This window comes from Malaclemys terrapin, chromosome 1, assembly GCF_027887155.1.
Source record: "Malaclemys terrapin pileata isolate rMalTer1 chromosome 1, rMalTer1.hap1, whole genome shotgun sequence".
Taxonomy (NCBI): Eukaryota; Metazoa; Chordata; order Testudines; family Emydidae; genus Malaclemys; species Malaclemys terrapin.
The window spans coordinates 248,400,583-248,425,663 of record NC_071505.1 but is presented as its reverse complement, the minus strand read 5'-3'; the positions used below and the strand labels follow the sequence as shown (position 1 = coordinate 248,425,663).

Genomic DNA, 25,081 nt, shown 5'->3' with positions numbered 1-25,081 from the left:
AGAAGTAACAGTTGACATTATGAGTTGTAAAATCATTATAATAGTTTGTCATAATCATAAATTGCAATTATTGGTGTGTAAATATATAATACCACTAACTTTTAGTGCTTTTCATCCATAAATCTCAGCGCAAAAGAGGTCAATATCACACAGTGTTCTGACTGCTGGTTCTCATGCTTACCTCATTAGACGGTGTGGGATTCTTTTATCTCTAAGATTTTTGTTAGTGGGGGCCAGTGTTTGAGCTGCCCGTGTTTTCCTTATCATGCACTGCTGATCCCTCAATCTCTAGAACCATCTAACCAGTTCCTTCTTGATTATGTTCAGCAAAGGAATCCCATATGGACTTCCAGCTGTTGCTGCTTCTGACCATCTTGCCAGCCTTGTTCTCTAGGGTATCTTGTTCCTGGTGTCTTTCCTTGCAGTCAGCTCTGTAAAGAGAGAGAGGAAGAAATGCTGTTGTGCTTTTACTGATACCCTGGTTTACTTGTTTTTGAAGTGCCAAGTCTGTCTGCTCTTTTTTTTTTTTGGGGTGCGGTGGGGGGACTGTCTCCAGAATTGTTTTGGCATTTTGTTCCAGTTGCTCGGTATATTGGAGTTCTGTATTCTGTATGCTAAGTTTTTGTTGTTGGCACTTCCATGTTTCTTAGTGCCTTGGGGCATTTTCGTTGATGCTGCTTTTTGTTGGTACTCAAGTGCTCTGGCACTGCTCCTCAGCACTTCGGCACATTTTTCTAATGGTATATTCTTTGTTCAAGAAGGATCATTTTCTTTGCTTCCTTCCTTCAGCTTTGAAAATTTTAGGATAGTGGTTCCAAGATATTAATTAATTAATAAATGGAGATATCCTATCTCCTAGAACTGGAAGGGACCTTGAAAGGTCATCGAGTCCAGCCCCCTGCCTTCACTAGCAGGACCAAGTACTGATTTTGCCCCAGATCCCCAAGTGGCCCCCTCAAGGATTGAACTCACAACACTGGGTTTAGCAGGCCAATGCTCAAACCACTGAGCTATCCCCTGTGCTTGGGGCAAAAAATTCTAATACAGTTTAACCTGATTACTGCATCTTTTACCTCACAATTGATCATGACATGCAAGGATGTCAAGTACGCCTGGAAACTTCACCCCGAGCAGTCTACTTTTGTACAGGTCCCATCAAATACCTCCTACAGGCACTCATGGGAAACATAAATTCAGCCAGTGCCAGGCTTGGAATGCTTTAAAATGAAAGCCTGAGTACAGTCATTTTTGCTAAGCCCTGGGTCTTGATGTTGACACTTCCTGCATTATCACACTTCCCCATGTGATCATTTTCCATTGCTGTTGGGAAGGCTGAAAGGGAGTCTATTTGTAAACCAGGAGTACATCTTTTTTTTTTTTTTAAGCTATATTTCCTGCAGACTAGACACTAGTGATCAAATTGAACTTGTTTTTATCTAAAATAGTTGTTTTCAAATACAGAATCAGTAGATACAAACATGAGTTCTTGAGGTTAAAATTGAAGGTGGTAGAAACTGGCATGTTCATTATGGATGGAACCTTGATCTACAGGAAAACTGAGGTAATAGGATATAAAATCTAAACCCTGACATTCATCAGTGATGCGTATGGCACTACATAGAAACAGACTTAACCCTTGTCTTCCGTATGAAAAAATGGTGTGTTCTTAACTTGAGTTAGCTAACTCAAGTTACAATCCTGGTAAAAATGTAAGCAGTTCGTAGCTTTTACGTGAGTTAGCAGGTTGAGTTAGATTAGTCTTCCCCGTAGTCTTTAACTTGACCTACTATCTCATTTGCAAACTACAAACTGTCTTACCTTCACTAGGATTTTAACTTGACTTAGATAACTCAAGTTAAGAAAACACCTATTTTTGTACTAATGGCATGGCCAAAGACAGTTCCTGCCCCTAAGAGCTGTTGAGATGAGCTGTCAAGGCTGAATCCCTACTCTGTCACTCCGAGTGCAGAAGTGGGGGCCCACAAAGATTTTAAAAATGAATACTTGCCTCTCCAGGCTTGTATTACACTCCCAATGTTACAGCTTTTTTCTGACCTTGGCTTGGTAAACGCTGCCACCACCCAAATGCAAAAAAACCCCTCTGAACCCAGGAAGGAGCACTTGGGAACTTCTCCCTGTGGGTACCCTCAAGCCCTTTCACCCCCCCCCCCCTCCCGGAAGAGCTGAGAAAGCAAACAAAGGAAATTAGCTGTGGCTATCAGCTAATCAAACAACATGCACAGACAACATGCACAAACTTCTTAGAACAGAGGTTCTCAAACTGTGGTCCGCGAGCTCCATTCCGGTGGTCCGCAGATAGTTCCCTCTAAGGTGTGTGTCTGGGTGGCCGCACATGAGAGAATGAAGGCCACCCACCTAATTAGTGGAGCCGTGCAGGCGTGGCTCCTCTAATTAGGTGCCTGGACCCTGGAGAAAGACACACATGTAAGGTGAGGTGGTAGCCCTTGGGGGAACAGAGAGTAGGTGGGAGGAGGCAGTGGGGTAAGAAGAGGAGTGGGGGAATTTGGGATGTGCAGGGCTGCAGCGGCCAGAGAAAGAGGTGACTTTCCCCAGCGCCAGGGCTGCGGCTGCTGGGGAGAGATGGCCCTTCTTCCCAGCCTCAGCTCTGTGGTTGCTGTGGCGGGGGAGAGACCCCACTCCTTCCCAGCGCCAGCTCAGGGGCTGCCGTGGCGGGGGAGAGAAGGCACATCCATCGTATTAGAAAGGTAAAATTACTGATATGAAAATGAGAGTTGTGTGCTTTTATTTGTAGAACAAAAAAAGTTGTTTGTTTATTTTTTTATATATAGCGCTTTTATGGAAAGCGCTTTACAATAGTTAGCTAATGGTACAAACAACATTTGGAAAGATCATTAAGTGGTCCACCGAGACCCTCAGCAATTTTCAAGTGGTCCGTGGAAAAAAAAGTTTGAGAACTACTGTCTTAGAACACCAAAAATCCAATCCAATGGCTCTTTTGGTCAGGTGCTCACTTTTTTTTCTTTATCTGAGGCACTTTTTAACCCCTTACAGGTAAAGCAAGTAGAGAACAGCTACCAAGAGGGATTTTACAGCTAACTGGCTGGCTGGGTGTCCATCAAAGGGAGCTATCCCCCCCACTTTATTCATCACACGAGCACAAGTAAAGATACATAGAACAGTCAGGAGTAGAAGGTGAAAGGCAAAGTCATAATTTAGGTGGGGTAGAATGCCTGAAAAACTTTCTGGTATGTTGAACTCTGTTGCAGAATTTGAATTCCCTCTTAATAAGATTCTCATTAATCATTACAAAAAGTAATAGTTAAATATACCCATTTACCTGAATATAAACTATATAAACAACCATGTTGATCTTGAAAGCCAAGTCTGTTTTTTCTGTTATAGCATTTTAATCAACATATCTAGAAAAACGCACAATTACATCTAGAATATTAGATACATTAATCCTCCCACCTATAATAAAACTGTTTTAAATTGGACAGATGCTGATTTCAAAGTTGGAGAAGAACAAACCCATGATGAAGTCAGAAGACAAAGCAGAAATAATGAAAACACTGGAGACTTTGACTAATAGCATTACCAAGTTAAAGGATGAATTAAAAGGTGTCTCATCTGGAGGTGCTCCTCTGAAAAGCTTGAAAACTAAGGCTCAGGTACTCAATTTCCGTTTGTTTTTTAATAAGTTATACAATTGCATCAGGTGCTGATGCCACTCATTTAAAAAAAATCCCACCACTTTGAGTCTACCAGTAAGTAAGATTATTTTATTTGTTTCCCTCACTGTAAAGGGATGCTATCCAGGTAGCTGTCTGAAATTGTTTTTTAGCTTGTATTGTTACTTGTATACCTAAATTTAGTACATAATCTGAAATATATCAGAAGAAAAATATTTTTTACTTTTTTTTTTTCTTTTCTCTTACCTTTGACAGCACTTAGTTAGTTTCACTGCTTCTCCTGAATAGTCAGTCATGTTCTCCTTTTCATTGTGGGTCTTTCAAGCAGCAATGGTGGGGATGAGAATTTTTTTAAACAAAAGGAAACTCTCACTGTAAGGGTTGGATTTAGAATAAGAAACAAATAACTACTTAAACTTACTAGATTTAAGTTGGTGTCCCTTCATGTTTTGATTGTGTTATACAGTGCTATCAACTAAATTGTCATTTGGGTGGGCCATTATAGTACTGTATTGATCTCTCACTGTGAACTTGTCACATATGCCATACTTTTTAGATTGGAGACAATGTCAGTGTATTCATTGTCAGTCTTTTTAATTCACTGGCCATAATGAGGTTTTCGCTGGGAGAGAATTTTGTCTTCAGTGATTTTTCTCTTTGCTGCTACAGAAGACTAATTACTCCCTTTGGTTGTTTCCAGAGTTAGACTTGATTTGTAAACCTTTGCTTTCTGACCCAATTACATGACCTTTTTATGACCCTGATATTTTGTTGTCTCTAGGACTATCTTCAGTCCCAGATTAGAGTGAATGAACAATTTTAAAAGCCCTGGAAAAGTAACAATATTAAGGAATTAAAATGATCCTCTAAACATGTCATTCTAAACAAATAAATCACACATTTTCTGTTCTACCCTAACAGACACAAAAACATACAGGAAAAAAAAACAGGGAAGGTTTTTTTAAAAAAAATACTTATGGTGTAGTGCAGAGTGTTTTACCAGATACTTCTCTGGAAGACCACAGCCAGTCTTTATCTGTCCCAGTTTGTTCAGAATGCCAGTCCTTTGGAATGTTTTTCTCCCTTCTAAAGTTTTAGTTTTGGGATGCTACTCCAAAGACTTCATGACTTCACCTCAGGCTGGATTCTAGGAAGGGTCATCAGCTTTAAATTTGCAATCATATTTGAGAAAATATAAGGCAGGCTTACTTAATAGGCAGATGATAATGAAAAATAGTAACTATAAAATAATAATTGAGACTGGCAGTTGGACTTGTGCTTCTGTATGACTACTTCCAAAACACATCTTAGTTCTCACCCGAGTTCTTTCTATTAAACTCCTTGAGACTGCTATATTAAGAAAAGGATTAATTTGGTGGCGCTTGTTCTTGGTTAGAAATTGTAGAACAGGGTTTTCCTAATCTTTTTGGAGCTGATGACCCCTTTCAGATCAAGAAATGTTTTATGACCTCCCTTCCCCCAAAACCTCCTACCCCAACCAGAGGATGAACTTTTTCATACCAGAAATAACTGAGGTTTTGGAAAGTGATCTCAGTTATGGAGATAAATTACAAGAATATTTGTCCAATTGAATTGTGTTGCTGATGAAAGATGTTCAATGAAGTTGAATTGCAGAAATAGTCTTAAATATTTTTTGTTAGATGGTTGATACCAGCACTTTTGGGGAATTTTTTTTTTTTGTTACTGCAGCTATAAAACAGTTTGACTAAAGCTTTAGAAAACAGCCAAAATCTACTGAATTCCTGGCTAGAAAATATCCTGTAATATTATAATACACTACACTATAATATAATAACTATATACTATAATATAAAATCTTGTAATATAATATATTTTACTATATTATAATATTCTGACAGTTCTCCTGTAATCCTATTACAGGAGAACTGTCAGTTTGTCTTGTACTGTTTCAGTGAGTTCTGCAAGTAGTTAAGCTAGTCCTACAAGTAGGTCTGAAATAAGATTGGATACTTAATTATCAGTTTCTCATAGTGCTTGACTGGCTCCTCATTTTCCTTGAAGACTGAAACAAGATGAAGCAGCTCAAGAGGACTTATTTCCAAGTTTTTTGCTGAATGTTTTTACTCTGTTTTACATGGACAGAACATTCATATTCCACACCTGAAGCGAGTAGTACAGTTTGTTAGGTGCCCAAAGATATCTGCAAGGTAGGTTAAGCTTTGTCACACAAGACAATTATTGAAGACGTTTGCAAGGAGAGACTGCATCTTGAAGGAAAACATGCACTTCCACTCTTCTCTCAGGGAGAAAAGTTAGCAGTCTGCCTTGTAAGAATGCTGTAATGTGAACAAGGTGGTAGAAGAAACCTGTGTTATCTGAGCAATTGGAGGCGGGGGAAGGGGGAACCAACATTCGTTGTGTAGCCTTAGGTGAAGTTCACTACTTTGACAGCTTCATGAAGGTCTCGGCCACAGGTTTTCAGGCATTTTTTGAACAATTAAAGCTTGGTAGTGTATGAAGTCCTGAAAGCATAATGCATTGCATATATGTGACCAGGCCATTAGTTTTACTTGTTCTTGCCTTGGTGCAATCTAAGCAGATTACAATACACTGCTCCCATTGAATGTGGAAATCTTTGTCTCCTGATATGTCGAGTAATCATTTTCTTCTTGAGGGAGTTGCACGGCTTTACAAAATGACAAGATGACTTGCATCTGAAGAAGTGAGGTTCTTACCCATGAAAGCTTATGCTCCCAATACTTCTGTTAGTCTCAAAGGGGCCACAGGACCCTCTGTGGCTTTACAAAAGAATCTTCAATAGAAGCATCAGCAATATACCTAAGAAACTTCAGAAGTTATGAAACACCAGAGTTTCTGACTAAGGAATTTGAATTGGTAAATAATCACTTTTCATGAGTTTTGAAAGCAGTTGTTTTTGGACATACACAGCCATGTTGCTGATACACCTGCAAAACAATATTTATCAAAAGCACTGTTTTTCAATTTGGTAATCACCGCATGACCTGCAACTTTGGAAACTATTTTCATTATTTGTGCATTTTATTTTTTCTTTGAGGCATGATTTGGAACATCTGGACATGGTCCTCTTCACAAAACCAATCCATGTTTCAAAATCACCCCTTAATCAGAACCAAACTCCAGTGAAGACTGATGTATGCAGCATGAGCATATGAAACTCAGTTGTGCTCTCAGACCTTAGAAATTGCAGCCAATATGTGTGGATTTCAGTTCAGTGACACATTTCATCATGATTTGTGTGCATGGGTACTTGCAGTTGATGCTGTCTATAACATTTTTTTTAATGGTTCATATACTGTGTTCTGGAAGGAAAAGCTACATACACAAAGAGGCTGACTTTTATTAGCAGAGGTGCTAGTAGTCTACTGCGCATACTTGTGTCCTGCCTTAGTCTGCAGTGAACTATCATTTGACGTTCTCACATCACAAAAATATTCTTGTGTTAAAAGAACTAGCCATTAGCGTGTGTATTCATTGTCATTTCAAATGTACTGAATTATGTTTTGCAGAACTTTTTAGATTTTTGGGGATCTTCCCATCACCACACAAGTTGCAACCCATTACTGGGGTAACTCCTGCTTTAAAAGAAGAAACACCAAATTCCATTATCATGGTTGGCTGTTAAATCAGTACTGGAGGCAATGACAACATAAAGTTTTTGGAGACTTCCCGTTATTAAACACTTAGTTTAACCTTCCAGTCTTAACCCCCTAACCTCATGCATTGTTCTTTGGAGGCTGCTCACAATACCCAACATAGTAGCAAGTACTCCTGCTAAGTAACAACAATAATACAGTTTAATAAGCCAAAAATGAAAAGCCCATCATCTAGATTCCCAACCCTTTTCTTCTGTGCTTGGCTCAGGTTTCTGCATTTCTTTTTTCCATGTACAGAAAGAAAGGGGAAACTTTCTGTTGCCTTAAGAGTCATCTAACTCACTTGGAGGCCCTGCTTATTTTTAAAATAGCCAGTCACGACTTCCCACTATTAGCAGTGTTGTTCTGGGCCATCAAAACCTTGGTCATTATCAGCGGAGTGTTTTCCCCATTTAGGAGTAAGGAATGTATAAACTAGTAACTTCACCTTGACAATTTCTTAGATGCAGAAGGAATTACTGGATACTGAGCTTGATTTGTACAAGAAGATGCAGGCTGGTGAAGAAGTGGCTGAACTAAGAAGAAAGTACACAGAACTGCAACTTGAAGTATGTTTGTTTTTTATTCAGTATAGTATATTTTCTTTCATTTAGTATATTTTGCTTAACTTGCATGTTACTTTACAGTGTAATCTGTTGTGCAATTAAAATAGTTGAAAAAAATCTTCTTTTGGTAAGTAGTACACAACCCTTTTCTCTTAGGGTATGTCTACACTACGAAATTAGATCGAATTTATAGAAGCCGGTTTTATAGATATTGGTTTTATACAGTCGATTGTGTGTGTCCCCACATAAAATGCTCTAAGTGCATGAAGTCGGCGGACCGCGTCCACAGGACCGAGGCTAGCGTCGACTTACGGAGCGTTGCACTGTGGGTAGCTATCCCACAGTTCCCGCAGTCTCAGCCGCCCATTGGAATTCTGGGTTGAGATCCCAATGCCTGATGATGCAAAACAGTGTCGCGGGGAATTCTGGATACGTGTCGTCAGGCCCCTCCCCCTCCAGAGCAACGGCAGACAATCGATTCATGCCTTTTCCCTGGGTTACCTGTGCAGACAACATACCACGGCAAGCATGGAGCCCGCTCAGCTCACCGTCACCATATGTCATCTGGGTGCCAGCAGACGTGGTACTGCGTTGCTACACAGCAGCAGCTAATTGCCTTTGGCAGTAGACGGTGCAGTATGACTGGTAGCCATCATCGGCTATCTGGGTGCTGGCAGACGTGGGGCTGCATTACTACAGAGCAGCAGCCCCTTGCCTTTTGGCAGTGGATGAGTTAGTATCTTTCATTTGAATAGCTTCTGTTGTTGGATGAGACAAGCTTTTGAGCTACACAAGGCTCTTCTTCAAATCTGCAAAAAGTAATCAGTGTAGCAGATAAATCCAAGATGGGACAGATTGTTAAGCATAACACGTTGCAGGAGACCAGTTAAAGGACAGTGGGCAATTAACACCTGTGCAGTCATGGGTTGCACATTGGTGTAACGAGTCCTACAACCAGTGTCTCTAAGCCTCTGAATTTTGGTATCTAGCAAAGTTATGAATTTAACTTCCCAGGCTCATCTTGTGATGGTGTTGTGCAGGTTTCGTTTGAGACGAGGACCGAGAGATCCAGTGTAGAGTGATTGCTTTGTGAAAAGTGTTCGCCCACAGATGATAGAGTGTTTTTGTCTTTTATCATTTTTCTGTGAAAGTTTAACTATAGACATCTATATCCAAGAAACCCAGGGATCACCATGCTTACTTCCCTGGATCCAGGAACCACTCCAGACGCCAAAAAATTGTTATCTACAGCCAGGCACTCAGTTACTGCAGCATATGCTCTGAGGAGAAAGCCCAGGATACACATTAACACACTTAAAACTGCCTTCACCAAAGAAGGACAGTCCACCAGAGAAGTAGATCGTATCATGGAACTGGCCACCCAAGTACCTCAATGGAGCTGGCTTCAGTACGGAAAAAACGAAACCCACCAACCACCACACAGTGGAACCCATATGGGATATCATCAAACAATTGTCCGTTTCACTTTAACTGGTCTCCTGCAACATGTTAATGCTTACGTTTAACTATCTGTCCCACCTTGCATTTATCTGTGACACTCTGATTATTTTTTCCAGCCCTGAGGGCAATCTCTTTGTCTCTTGAAAGCTTGTCTGTTCCACCAACAGAAGTTGGTCTAATAAAAGATATTACCTCACTCACCTTGTGTATCTCATATCCTGGGAGCAATGTGGCTATAACAACACTACAAATGTTTGCTCTTAGGGCATTTAGCAGGGATGCTTCACATCTTCAGTCTCTGGACAGTACTCAGAAGTATGCCATTCTGGCTGTTTTCCATTTTGATCATTCAGCTGCTGATGCACTGTAAAGATTTTTAAAGGGTATTGTCACCTGATATTTTATAGATTTGCAGGAGGTAACTTTTGTTAGCATGCATTTTTAAAATTGTGTCTGTAGATGGTGCTGTGGGTGTTTATAAAGAAAGGCTAAAGCTGTCCTTACTTATTCTTTTCTTTAAAGGAACATCAGCACGTTAAAAATAGCCTAATATTAACAAAAGTGTTAAATGTACTAGAGATAAACAATGTTCTTCTCTAATAGTTGTTTTAAAAGGTTGTAGATTAACTCTTGTCCTGAGATTAAAATTCCATTACAAAAACTATATGTAAATAGAATTTGTTCAAGAAATGCGCCATGTACAAAAATATATGCCTGCATTTCTTTTAGAAAGGCTGGTTTGAAAAATAGTCATATCAGCTTTAAAAAAAAAGTCTGATTTTCATATCACTTACTTTTAAGCAATTTTATGTTCCATTCAGGATTACTAATTAATACTTAATTAAAATGCTCTGGAATGTGTAATATTTATTTATTGAATATATTTATAAGATACTGTAATCTTTTCTTTACCATAAGTTTATGTGGCCTAATTGTCTGCAATTAAAAATTAACTGAAAGTTTTGCTGATAGTGTGTGTATCAAGATGGAATATAGCTTGCTCTTTAACTACAGTTGCTGGGCAGTGCTGACAATCGATAACGTGTCTTTCTGTAGTTACACTGAGCAGACCACATGGAAATTGCATACATTTTGAAACAATACATTTTTAAGTGTTAAGGAAAATAAATGTACTTTCATAAATGTACTAGGAGTGTACATAAAAGCTGTGAAAGAAATTTCACATAATTCAAGTGCTTACCAATATGCAAAATACTAGATTTTCAGCAAACTGAAGGAGAAGTTATTATGCTCAACTTGCATCTTGATTACACTGCTCTACAGCCAAAATGCTTCTGAAATAAATGTAGTCAAACTTTACTAATTCTGGGTCACTGAGAACGAAAATGATGCTTAAAATTGTTGATTGGCTCTAGTTGTCAAGATATGCTATTGGGTCAGTATATATGACCCTTGATTTGAGAATGGCGGAGGATAAGTGAGTTATAAAGGGAAGGGATCTCAATTTAAACCAGAAATGACTAAAATACATCTTTGACTGGATCTATGAATAAATCTGACTGGGTTTGGACAGTACTTGCTTTTTAGGCAAAACAATGAATGATGCAATCTGAAGCTGGTATTGCGTCATACATGATATGAATTGCATCATGTTATTCCTAGAAGTCATGGATGATGCAATCATAACAAAGCTTACATCACTCTGCTGAACAAATTACCCTATATCAGCTCTAGAAATCGTACAGTGTCATGCTCTCTTATTTGTCAGCGTTTGATTTTGCAAAGGGACACATTTCTGTTTAGCCAAAGTGAGCAGAGATGCCTCGTACTTGTGTGAACAGTGCAGATAACTTCTGCTATGTTTGTGGTGAAGTGACTTTTGCATCACAAAAGCGCAGTATAACCACTATGGTTAAGAAAGCCTATCACCTTTATTTTGGCTGCAAAATTGGAGATCAGGACAAGAGGTGGGCCCCACACATATGCTGCAACATTTGTGCAACAAATCTTGGCCAGTGGTTGAACAGGAAAAGGAAATCTATGCCTTTTGCAGTGCCAATGATTTGGAGAGAGCCAACAGATCATACCAGCAATTGTTACTTCTGCATGGTGTCTCCAGTTGGGAAAGGTGTGTCAAAGAAGAAAAAGTGGACTGTGCATTATCCAAACATTCCATCAGCTATACGTCCAATACCCCACGGAGAAGGACTGCCGGTTCCTGGTGCACCAGAATCATTCTCACTTGAGTCAGATGAAGAGGAAGAGGATGAAACTTCTGGTCCTGAACCATCAATGTCACAGGACCCACATTTTCTCCCATCCTCCTCCTCTGAACCACACCTCATAACACAAGGTGAACTGAATGACCTTGTCAGGGATTTGGAACTACCCAAGAGTAAGGCAGAGCTGTTGGGCTCCAGACTACAGCAGTGGAATCTCCTGGCAGTTGATGTTACGGTTTCCATGTTCCGTGACCGTCAAAAGGATCTTGTCCCATTCTTCTTCATGGAAGGTGATCTTGTAGCCTGCAACAACATCGATGGTGTGATGGCAGCCCTCAACATCGTTCACGATCCAGATGAGTGGAGACTGTTCATTGATTCATCAAAGACGAGTCTTAAGGCTGTTTTACTGCATAATGGCAATGTTTTGCCATCAATTCCAGTTGGTCATGCAGTCCATATGATGGAAACCTATGACAACATGAAAGAACTTTTGAGGTGCATAAACTATGACCAACATCAATGGCAGCTTTGTGGCGATTTGAAGGTTGTTGCTCTCTTGCTTGGTCTGCAGACTGTGGATACACAAAGTACTGCTGTTTTCTTTGCGAATGGGATAGTCGTGCAAGAGATTCCCACTACATCAAGAAAGATTGGGCACTCCGACAGTCATTGGAGCCTGGGAGGAAAAGTGTTCAGCATCCACCACTTGTTGAATCAAGGAAGATTTTGTTACCACCCTTACACATCAAGCTGGGTCTGATGAAGAACTTTGTCAAGGCCATTGACAAAACACAAGCAGCTTTCAAGTACCTCCGTGGAAAATTTCCAAGGTTAAGTGAAGCTAAGATAAAGGTAGGTGTCTTTGTTGGTCCTCAGATTCGTGAACTTCTTCGAGATGATGCATTAGACCATGCACTGCGTGGCAAGGAAAAGACGGCATGGAAAGCCTTCCAGTTAGTGGCAATACATTTTCTCGGAAACAACAAGGCAGACAACTACAGGTTGTTGGTGGAAAACCTCCTCAAGGCATACAAAAGCCTTGGTTGCAACATGTCACTAAAGATACATTTTTTTGCACTCTCATCTAGATTTTTTTCCACCGAACTGCGGAGCAGTGAGCGACGAGCACGGCGAGCGATTTCACCAGGACATTGCAACAATGGAGAAACGCTATCAGGGCAAATGGAGCCCATCAATGCTTGCAGACTACTGCTGGACAGTGACAAGAGATACTCCATTTAATGAATACAAGAGACAAGCCAAGAAGCGCCGAGTAGACACTGAATAGGACTAAATTGTGTACATAAGTTTTTTTGCCTTTTGTTTCATAATCAATTTTATTTATATAACCCTTTTGCTGATTTTTAAAGTGTTACATAAACAGGACAGGTGAAATATTATCATGTAAAGCAACCATAAACACATGAAAAGACCTAGGTTTACAATTTATGATTACAACTCTACTCTCTACACAATATACATAGACATAAAATGTAAAAACTTAAATATCTTAGAAACAGTAGCCAATCAGTTGTTTTAATTGTCATATTTGAATTCAGCTCATCAAAATACATAATAAATAGCACATTTTATCTCTGAAGCAGACGACTTCTCAAAAATTGTAGACCAGTGTTATTACTTCCTTGCTGGCTAACATATGCTTTCCTATTGGTGCTCTCGCACTGTGTAAACTATTTCTGGCAATTCCCTTTTGTTAAAATAATTTCTATAACCAAAAAGAAAATTGGCATTTGTAGGCCTCTTTTTAACTAATGCTGAGACAATACTGTTAATTCCTTACAGCATTTTTCTTTTCCAAATGGCCTTGTAATGCCTTGATGATAGGTTGTAAAACGTATACTTCTGAAATACTTATTGCAGCAAAAATACTGTCACTTTTATTTACATTTCATATGAGAGATATGTGTGGATCTTGTACTGCAAGATTTTGAGAGGCTTTTCATATAAATTTCAACAGGGAGGTAGTCTTGGGGAACAAAAATTATTTGCAATCTATAAAAAGAAACTTTCCCAAATAAGTTGGCTTGAGGGCAGACCTCTGGCATGGGAAATATCATCTTGACCATTTAAAAATTGGGAAAGTTAAAAGCTACGTGAAAACAGGTTCTTATAATACAAAGTGTCAAGCCACCTTCACTGTTTACAGTGCAACCAGCTGCATCTATAATAAGTTTCTAAATTGCAGAGACCAGTAAGATACACATTATATCAAATATGTGCCTGTATGCTTAATTACATGGCCACATAACTGTTGAATCCAAATATTTGGAGTAGATCACAAGCATGATGATTGGAATTTCTGGAAAAGAAAACTACATGTTTTGGTGTCTCAATCAGTATGAGTGGTTCTGAAGTCTTTCCTCCTTCAGGCAGAAGGAGGATATTTTGTGCAGTTTACAGTATTCCAATATTATATGAGGAAACAAGGATTCACATTGCCTTCCTTGCTCAGCAGTAATATTTTAGGACTGGTGTATTAAGTTCAGATTTATCTGATAGCCCTCAAGTTGTCAGAGAAAGGCATTCTTATAGCCTGAGTCACAAGCGGCGTTGTGATCCCTAAAAGACTTGGTAGTATAGTCTCTATTCAGAAAGTGGAGTGATTGGTAAAGAGACTGGTGTTTCAAGGACCACTCAACGTATATCCTGTTCATGGCTTAAGTGAAGAGGGATTCAGATTTCCTGAAGGATGTCTTCCTGTTTGATTTGATTCAGGACTTTCTATAAAGTTTATCTTCCATTATCCCTGTTTCCACAAAGTCTGCAAGATGCCTGAAGCAATGGCTATGTCTACTTCTGCGTTTGTATAGTGCCTAGTAAAATGGGGCTCCAGTGCTGATCAGGATCCTCTGGGTTCTACTGAAATATAAATATTAACAATGAGAGATACTTTACTGGATTCCCTCTGTGTATCAGTTCTGGTATTCAGATTTTCTGGGCCTGTCATCAGTCTCTAATTCTTCCTGTATTTCTGAATCTTCTGTTTAAGAGTAAGGTCAAATTCTCTGTCATCATTGGGCTGCTTGGATCATGGTACCTTATTAGAAATTAAGGTGTTCTCAGGAAGGGCACAACATATTTTTATGCTCTCAAAAGGCATTTACAAGAAAATGTAGTGTTCTAAAATGAATGAGCTTTTCACTATGGATCTTGGCTGTCAAATTGTCACCTTTTGTCAACATCAATTCCTACATTCTTGAACTGCCAAAAAAAAAAAAAAAAAAAGCCAAGACAGTCTTGCTATTGTTAAGTGCACTTGGCAGCCATTTCTGCTTACCATCCATTAGTACAAAGCTTTTCTGCCTTCAGTCGTTGTAGGATTACAAGATATTTGAAAGCACTGATGTGTATACACTAGCTTCAGAATCTCCTCCATCTCGGGACTTCAGTATGGTGCTTACAAGATTGATCTGTGTAAATTCTTACTCTGGCACCCATCACTGTGCTATGAGTACTTCACAAAATTATAAATTATACACAAATGTATTGTTAATTCTGTCAGTCTCTCCCTTTGTCTCCAGAAATTGGACTCTATTTTGTGGGTTCAGAGAAGAGATTAGTGTTTAATACAGGAAGGCTAAACCAAAGAGTTGTGTGTTGCATTTTAATCTAAAGACAATGGTGTTCATATGGTCAAGACTTCTGGCCCATAGAGTTGTACTTCCCATTTGTAATTTTCTGCGTACATGAGTTTCACCCTTGACATTGATAATTCTGTTGTCTCAGTGGAACACAGCTGTTTTGGGAGGTCATGATCAAATCTCTCCAGACAATGGAGAGATTTGAAGATAAGGACCGGAACTTTGAATTTCACCCTGTCTTCAATGGGGAAGCAACTACGGAGAGTGGAGGACTTTTTCTAGTGTCCTGTGTTTATCTGTAGTTTTTTTAGATTCAAGGTTTCATTCTTAGGTGCAGTGAGTTACACAAATCATGCCTAGAGGCCAGGGGTGAATGAATCATTGTGGCTAAATTTAAAATTGACTGGCGTTGGCATTTGTCTTGATATCCATGAATAGACTAGGAGTACTTGTGGCACCTTAGAGATTAACAAATTTATTAGAGCATAAGCTTTCGTGGACTACAGCCCACTTCTTCGGATGCTTTGAAAGCTTATGCTCTAATAAATTTGTTAGTCTCTAAGGTGCCACAAGTACTCCTGTTCTTTTTGCGGATACAGACTAACACGGCTGCTACTCTGAAACCATGAATAGATTAGGGAATTTTGTATGACTGTGGCTGTTTGGATGTATTGAAATGAGAAATCGAGGTAAACACCAAAGCAGAAGAGTAGGGTGGAGGGTGATGTTATAGCGGTGGCAAGTTTTTTGGAGTCCTTTTTAATCCCATCATCAGTACCTTAATTTAAGCCAATGGCTCTCAAACTTTTTTTTACTGGTGACCCCTTTCACATAGCAAGCCTCGGATTGCGACCTTCCTTATAAATTAAAAACACTTTTTTATACATTTAACACCATTATAAATGCTGGAGGCAAAGCGGGGTCTGGGGTGGAGGTTGACAGCTCGCGACCCCCTATGTAATAACCTCGTGACCCCCCTGAGGGGTCCCGATCCCCAGTTTGAGAACCCCTGATTTAAGCTCTTCTGGATTCAGTTCTAGGCAGTTAAGTCACTTGCTGATTGCAGACAGGCCCTTTCCTTGGAAAACTCGTGTGGAGAGGTGCTTCTTGCATCTTATGTGCATGTGGAGTAGAACTGGATGTCTTCTGCATATTGCTCACATTTTAGTCCCTGCTATTTCATGATCTCCCTTAGTGACTTAAGGACCCACAGATAAGGGTTCTGGAGGCTGGGGAATAGAATCCCCGCTTATTCTCAGGGTGAGTGGCATAAAAGGAGCACATTGCATGGTCAGCTGTATCAAATACTGTAGGTGTCCAGCAAAGAGTTGTCTGACCTATGCCCGTGACCAGGAGATCATTCTGTAGAGTCACCAGTATGCTCTGTTCCATGTCTTGGCCTGACTCCTGATTAACAGGGCTGTAGCATATTGGCCGTATCTAAGACCATGTCTACACTACAAACTCTGGTTGACACAAGTTACATCAGCGTACAGCTACCAAAGTTAGTATGTCACTTGTGTATGTGCATATTTGGCTGCTTGCATCAGCCCTGCATGTACATAAAACTAGGAGTGCTTGTGTCGATGCAAAGAACAGTGCACCATGGGTAGGTAACCCAGTGTGTCACATGCTGCATCTGGATTCACAATGTGGAATAGAAATGAGTCATGTAGTCATCTCTGGGAGCTAGTGGTCAAGTTCCCAGCATGCAACTTTCTCCATCCCATAATGTCATCCATATACCATATTTTTTTTGGATTCCACAAACCTGCATGGCACTTCTCAGTATCCAGTATCTTTGACAAGGAGCATGGAGCCTGCAGAGTTATCAGTTCTCATGAACATTGCAAATACAGAACTCATGCTTCTCCTGTACTTTCAGACCTGCAGAAAATTCTCCAACAATGCGGGGACATGACAATTAAAAACAATTCAAGGCTGTTGTGTTCATGGAGCAGTTATAGATGGAGGTGTGCCACTTCTGTGCCCAAGAAATGAGCATTGACTGGCGGGATCACATTGTAAGACAAGTTCGTGACAATGAGCAGTGACTGCAGAACTTCTGGATGCGAAAGAGATGCATTGACAGTGGAGAAGCAAGTGGCCATCACACTCTGGAACCTTGCAATGTTGATTTCCCACTGACCAGTAGCAAACCATTTTGGAGCTGGAAAATCCACAGTGGTGATCATTGTCATACAAGTGTGTAAGGCCATTAATCGTTTCCCTCAGCAATGTGCAGGACATAATTGATGGATTTTCAGCAACAAGGTTCCCAAACTATGGTAGGGTGATAGATGACATGCACCTCCCTACTTTGGCACCAGCCCACCTTGCCACAGAATACAGCAACAAACTCTCAAGTTTCATTCTTTCTTGCGGTTATCAAAGAATTATGGGGATCTGTGGGATTAGTAAAGAAGCAGTAGATGTTTCAGGGCCAGAATCTCTATGGCTTTCCTTGAGTGGTCAGTGACTCACTAGATTGACTTGCCATGGTCTCTTATTGAGGAGGATTAACTTGTAAGGATTCACTGGCGTTTACTGGGTACTGAAATGGATTACTGTGTGTGATGCTTCTTGTCTGGAGTCAGAGTGGATTCTAATCTTAGTTTTGATATGATAGTAGAAAACCCAAGATGGGGGAATGTTTCATGTTTCCATTTTCGTTGTGTGATCAGCTGTGTGTGTGTAGTTCTTGAGATTGAGCAACCAAGAGTGCAAAATGTGAAGCCATGGTTAAAGACCATTATACTAAAGATGTTGTCACGATAGTAGCTGAGGTGTCCTAGGACAATAAGTCTTGGAAACTTTGTAGATAATTTCATGGAGGATAGGACAATCAATGGCTATTAGCCAGGGTGGGCAGGGATGCAAAACTATGATATGAAGTGTCCCTAGCCTCTGTTTGCCAGAAGATGGGAATGGGCAACATGGGATGGATCACTTAATGGTTACCTGTTCTGTTCTTTCCCTCTGAAGCCTTGGCCGCTGTCAGAAGACCCAGCTGACCCAGGATGGCCATTCTTATGTTCTTGTGTTTTTATGTTCAATGACATACTCTCTCAGCTTCTCTAGGAAACTGGATTAAAAGGCTGCAAACTACTTGTCTCTGGGTTCATGGAATAATTAGAACATCTTGTATTTTGCCCTATTCATCAGGCTGTACACCACTGACATATTTAGAGACAGAAGGCCAGGGGTGAAAGTAATATTAAACACTTACTGGTACGGGGGCCCGACTCTGGGCCCTCAGAAGGGGCGGGGACTCGAGTGGAAGGGGCGGGGCTTGGGGTCAGCCTCCTTCAGCCAGCCTATCCATCCATGCTGCTGGCCTGTGCCACCCCCCGTCGGCAATGACATTAAAGCGCTACCGCACTGTTCTATTCCTAACACTGCTATTTGTTGTGTTTGGGTGAAGGTCACATTAGGGAAAGGTGTGACATCTGTCGTTCCTTTTAAAAGAGGACTCAAACATTGAGAGAGCTTTGTCTGAGGGAGTGCATGATGGACCAGTGTCTGACTCCGAATATATCTGGGGCGATCCCTCCCTTACCAGATCCAGAAAATCTTATTGGCCTACTTAATCTTGGTGAGATGGTCGAGATCACGTACCAGGTGGACTTCTTGCTGTGTTTACTGCAAGAGTTGTCCTTGGGACTCATCTCACCTTACTCTGTGGCCCTATTGGGCACCCTGAGGAGTCCATCAAAAGCGCACTACTTGTCCCATCTCAGCACAGATCTTCTCCACCCCATCCTGCTCCAGGGGCTTCTACGGTTTCTCAGGCCTCTCAACAGCTAGACCTTCCTAGGGTGATGTTGTGGTGGGAGTCTGCTATAGACCACCATCCAGGGGGATGAGGTGGACAAGGCTTTCTTCTGGCAACTAGCAGAAGTTACTAGATCGCAAGCCCTGGTTCTCATGGGAGACTTTAATCACCCTGATATCTGCTGGGAGAGCAATACAGCGGTGCACAGACAATCCAGGAAGTTTTTGGAAAGTGTAGGGGACAGTTTCCTGGTGCAAGTGTTGGAGGAACCAACTAGGGGCAGAGCTCTTCTAGACCTGCTGCTCACAAACTGGGAAGAATTAGTAGGGGAAGCAAAAGTGGATGGGAACCTGGGAGGCAGTGACCATGAGATGGTCGAGTTCAGGATCCTGACACAAGGAAGAAAGGAGAGCAGCAGAATACGAACCCTGGACTTCAGAAAAGCAGACTTTGAGTCTCTCCGGGAACTGATGGGCAGGATCCCCTGGGAGAATAACATGAAGGGGAAAAAGGAGTCCAGGAGAGCTGGCTGTATTTTAAAGAATCCTTATTGAGGTTGCAGGAAAAAAACATCCCAATGTGTAGAAAGAACAGTAAATATGGCAGGCGACCAGCTTGGCTTAACAGTGAAATCCTTGCTGATCTTAAACGCAAAAAAGAAGCTTACAAGAAGTGGAAGATTGGACAGATGACCAGGGGGGAGTATAAAAATATTGCTCAGGCATGCAGGAGTGAAATCAGGAAGGCCAAATCACACTTGGAGTTGCAGCTAGCAAGAGATGTTAAGAGTAACAAGAAGGGTTTCTTCAGGTATATTAGCAACAAGAAGAAAGTCAAGGAAAGTGTGGGCCCCTTACTGAATGAGGGAGGCAACCTAGTAACAGAGGATGTGGAAAAAGCTAATGTACTCAATGATTTTTTTGCCTCTGTCTTCACGAACAAGGTCAGCTCCCAAACTGCTGCACTGGGCAGCACAGTATGGGGAGAAGGTGACCAGCCTTCTGTGGAGAAAGAGGTGGTTCGGAACTATTTAGAAAAACTGAACGAGCACAAGTCCACGGGGCCGGATGCGTTGCATCCAAGGGTGCTAAAGGAGTTGGCGGATGTGATTGCAGAGCTATTGGCCATTATCTTTGAAAACTCATGGCGATCGGGGGAGGTCCCAGATGACTGGAAAAAGGCTAATGTAGTGCTCATCTTTAAAAAAAGGGAAGGAGGAGGATCCGGGGAACTACAGGCCAGTCAGCCTCACCTCAGTCCCTGGAAAAATCATGGAGCAGGTCCTCAAGGAATCAATTCTGAAGCACTTAGAGGAGAGGAAAGCGATCAGGAACAGTCAGCATGGATTCACCAAGGGCAAGTCATGCCTGACTAACCTAATTGCCTTCTATGAGGAGATAACTGGGTCTGTGGATGAGGGGAAAGCAGTGGATGTGTTATTCCTTGACTTTAGCAAAGCTTTTGATACAGTCTCCCACAGTATTCTTACCAGCAAGTTAAAGTAGTATGGGCTGGATGAATGGACTATAAGGCTCAACGGGTAGTAATCAATGGCTCCATGTCTAGTTGGCAGCCGGTTTCAAGTGGAGTGTCCCAGGGATTGGTCCTGGGGCCGGTTTTGTTCAATATGTTCATTAATGATCTGGAGGATGGCGTGGACTGCACTCTCAGCAAGTTTGCAGCTGACACTAAACTGGGAGGAGTGGTAGATACGCTGGAGGGTAGGGACAGGATACAGACAAATTAGAGGATTGGGCCAAAAAAAACCTGATGAGGTTCAACAAGGACAAATGCAGAGTCCTGCACTTAGGACGGAAGAATCCCATGGACTGTTACAGACTAAGGACCGAGTGGCTAGGAAGCAGTTCTGCAGAAGACCTAGGGGTTACAGTGGACGAGAAGCTGGATATGAGTCAACAGTGTGCCCTTGTTGCCAAGAAGGCTATTGGCATTTTGGGCTGTATAAGTTGGGGCAGTGCCAGCAGATCGAGGGACGTGATCGTTCCTCTCTATTCGACATTGGTGAGGCCTCGTCTGGAATACTGTGTCCAGTTTTGGGCCCCACGCTACAAGAAGGATGTGGAAAAATTGGAAAGAATTCAGTGGAGGGCAACAAATATGATTAGGGGGCTGGAGCACAGGACTTATGAGGAGAGGCTGAGGGAACTGGGATTGTTTAGTCTGCAGAAGAGAAGAATGAGGGGGGATTTGATAGCTGCTTTCAACTACCTGAAAGGGGGTTCCAAAGAGGATGATCTAGACTGTTCTCAGTGGTGGCAGATGACAGAACAAGGAGTAATGGTCTCAAGTTGCAGTTGGGGAGGTTTAGGTTGGATATTAGGAAAAACTTTTTCACTAGGAGGGTGGTGAAGCATTGGAATGGGTTACCTAGGGAGGTGGTGGAATCTCCTTCCTTAGAGGTTTTTAAGGTCAGGCTTGACAAAGCCCTGGCTGGGATGATTTAGTTGGGAATTGGTTCTGCTTTGAGCAAGGGGTTGGACTAGATGACCTCCTGAGGTCCCTTCCAACCCTGATATTCTATGATTCCTGAGTTTGTCTTGGTCCAACCTGCAGACTAAAGTTCACGTGGGAATCCATCCCATCAAATAGAAGAGCTGTCTCCTCTTAATACTTTCTCTTCTCCTGATGAGGTACTACTTTGAGTCCTTGTCACCAGCACTAGATGACTTTAAGACTTACCAAGATCTTATGAGAAAGGGTGGAAGCAGCTGTGGGAGTGAAAGCCGAGTTTGTGCTGGAGTCTGTCCTCAAACTCTGTGATATTTTGCAGTCCTCAGGTCCAGACCGAGTAGCCTGCCTATTAATGAGGCACTGTAAGATTTTGCAGGCCCCTTTGGCAGACTGCAGCCACCCTTACCCTGACAACAAACAGATGCTATCAGGTACCTGTTCAGTGTTATGAGCCATTGGGTTCACATCCAACCTTGGGCTTCCTGGTACTCAGCTGCAAATGAATGTTAGTACCAAAGACATTTTCACACTACACCATAAGAAAAAATGCTAACGAAACTAGATTTATTTGGCAGGAAAATATAGTTCTACTCGAATTTACAGTTGCACATTTCTAACTATGAGGCGCTTCTGTCTAAATATGATTATATGTATTGGGACTCCATGAGTAAATTCACCATAAAAAGATTGTTGTGGCTTCAGAACTTGGGCATACGTGCAGAAGTGCAACAGATCATTGAGGACTTGCCCTTTGAGGGATCTCTGGTCTTTTTTGTCAGATAAGAGAGGAGATGAGGCCTGACCTAGCCTCAGGGACTCACTTGCCACACTGTTCACTAGGGATCTACATGCCAGCTCCCTGAAAGAAGCAATACAGACCACAACAACTACTATGACAACCTTTCTACTAACCCATTCTTATTCTGTCAAATAGGGTCTCATATCACAGAGGAGGCATCATTTGCCTCTTAGTCATTGACTAAACAGCAACTAGCAGGATTGAACCAGTCCATTTCACTGCCCACGAGAGAGAAGAAAACCAGTAATATAAGTTCTTCCTTTTTCTTCCCCTCCCTTTGGGGACAGATTCTGCCGTTTTGTGGTGCTTGGATATCCATCACCTCACACCACTGGGTCCTGAGTTCCATGAGGCTGGGGGCTTATGTACACAAACACGTAGTTCAAAGTAAACTTGGTTGTAAATCTACCCCTCACTAGCCTGCTGTGCACTAAGTGTGCCCGTGGCCCCTGCTGCCATGCACTAAAGTTCCATAGAACTTGTTAATCTACTCCTGTTTCAAAACAGAGTAAATTGACGTCACTACAGAGCATTTAGTGTCAGCATCAAGGTCCACACAGGCATGTAGTGCTCAGTAGGCTAGTGCAGGATAGATATATACCCCAGGATTGACCCTTGGGGCACTCCGCTTGATACCGGCTGCCAACTAGACATCGAGCAGTTGATCACTACCTGTTGAGCCCGACAATCTAGCAGGCTTTCTATCCACCTTATAGTCCATTCATCCAATCCATACTTCTTTAACTTGCTGGCAAGAATACTACAGGAAACCTTATCAGAAGTTTTGCTAAAGTCAAGATAAATCATGTCCACCACTTTCCCCATATCCACAGAGCCAGTTATCTCATCATAGAAGGCAATCAGGTTGGTCAGGCATGACTTGCCCTGGGTGAATCCATGTTGACTGTTCCTGATCACCTTCATCTCCTCCAAGTGCTTCAAAATGGATTCTTTGAGGACCTGCTCCATGATTTTGCCGGGAACTGAAGTGAGGCTGACCGGTCTGTAGTTCCCCAGGTTCTCTTTCTTCCCTTTTTAAAATATGGGCACTACATTTGCCTTTTTCCAATCGTCCGGGACCTCCCTGGATCGCCACGAATTTTCAAAGATAATGGCCAATGGCTCTCCAATCACATCAGCCACCTCCCTCAGATGCATTAGATCTGGACCCATGGACTTGTGCACGTCCAGTTTTTCTAAATAGTCCTTAACCTGTTCTTTCACCACTGAGGGCTACTTACCTCCTCCCCATACTGTGCAGTGCAGCAGTCTGGGAGCTGACCTTGTCCGTGAAGACGGAGGCAAAAAGAGCATTGAGTACTTCAGCTTTTTCCACGTCATCCGTCACTATGTTGCCTTCCCTATTCAGTAAGGATCCCACACTTTCACTGATCATCTTCTTGTTGCTAACATACCTGTAGAACCCATTCTTGTTACCCTTCACATCTCTTGCTAGCTGCAACTCCAATTGTGCCTTGGCCTTCCTGATTACACCCTTGCATGCTCTAGCAATATTTTTATACTCCTCCCTAGTCATCTGTCCAAATTTCCACTTCTTGTAAGCTTCCTTTTTGAGTTTAAGCTCACCAAAGATTTCACTGTTAAGCCAAACTGGTCGCCTGCCATATTTGCTGTTCTTTCTGTACATTGGGATGATTTGTTCTTGCGCCTTCAATAAGGCTTCTTCAAAATACATCCAGCTTTCCTGGCTGTATTTTATTTTAATTTAATTATAATATAATTTAATTATAACTGCCAGGGTACTTGCCTCACTGGACAGGTGGAAGAATCCCACTAGTGATTTATAGAGCAGTGCTGCCCTACTCAATTCCTCTTCCATCCATTACTTTGGCTACTGATGCTTCCTTTCTAGGGTAGGGAGCTCATTTAGAGAAGCCTCAAACACAAACTATATGTCAAAGGAAGAATCATCACTCCACATCAGTATGTTGGAGCTATGAGCCATACGCAAAGCCTGTCAAGTCTTTCTACCTTGAATCAAAGACCAAACTATCCAAGCCCTCCAGGACAACATGACACCGATGTTTTATGTCAACAGGCAGGGAAGTGCCATATCCATACCATTATGTCACAAGGCCATCCACCTATATAACTCTTGCATCCAGAATGAAATCACTCTGTCAGCATTTCACCTGGGAGCTCAGAATGTCCTAGCAGACCACCTCAGCAGGACTTTTTGGGAGGATCATGACTGGTCATTGAAGCACAGTATACTCAGATTTTTTTTTTTTTTGTAAGTGTGGGATTATCAGTATGAACCAGTTCGCAACAAGGCAGAACAGAAAGTGCTATCAGTTCTATTTCAGAGCAAGTCTGAGCCCAGGCTCTCTTTTAGATGCTTTCCTCGTTCCCTGGAGGTCAACTCTGATGTATGAGTTTCCTCGAGTACCACTCATACACAAGGTCATACTCAAGCTGTAACAGGATTGGGAGAGATTATACTGATAGCCCATTCTTGATTGAGGCAATATTTTTTCTCAGACCTACACAGACCATTCAACCAACATTAACATTTTGTCCAGGCAGGGAAGGGGACATTCTGTATCCTCATTATGGTCAAGTACTTCACTCAAACCCAGACTGAGTACCTTTAGCTGCTTTCTTTGCTATCCACCCTCCTATAGAAAAGTGTTTGGTATTCTCTAACTCTATGGTGGTTAGATTCTCTAAACAGGTAAACAGAATTTACTCTCCCCTCACCTCTCAGTTAAGCAGCTGGTTCCTCCTTGATACTTGACCCTTGTATTGTCAGCTTTTAATCGGACCTCTGTTTGAGCCTTTAACAACCTGCCCCTTAGCCTACCCGTCAGCCAGTTGCTTTCTTTTTGGCTATTACAAGAAGAGTAGGTAAGCTGCAGGCTTTAATGGT

General features: G+C 41.6%; 1 protein-coding gene across 1 annotated transcript in view; it reads left to right on the top strand.

Annotated features, from left to right (window-relative positions):
- The window catches only part of RBM26 (RNA binding motif protein 26), a 105,286-nt gene that overhangs the window by 54,183 nt on the left and 26,022 nt on the right, over window positions 1-25,081 (top strand). The window contains exons 17-18 of the mRNA XM_054011828.1: window positions 3,483-3,653; window positions 7,795-7,899. Of these exons, the coding sequence (XP_053867803.1) occupies window positions 3,483-3,653; window positions 7,795-7,899 (276 nt within the window). The remainder of the gene's footprint in view (window positions 1-3,482; window positions 3,654-7,794; window positions 7,900-25,081) is intronic.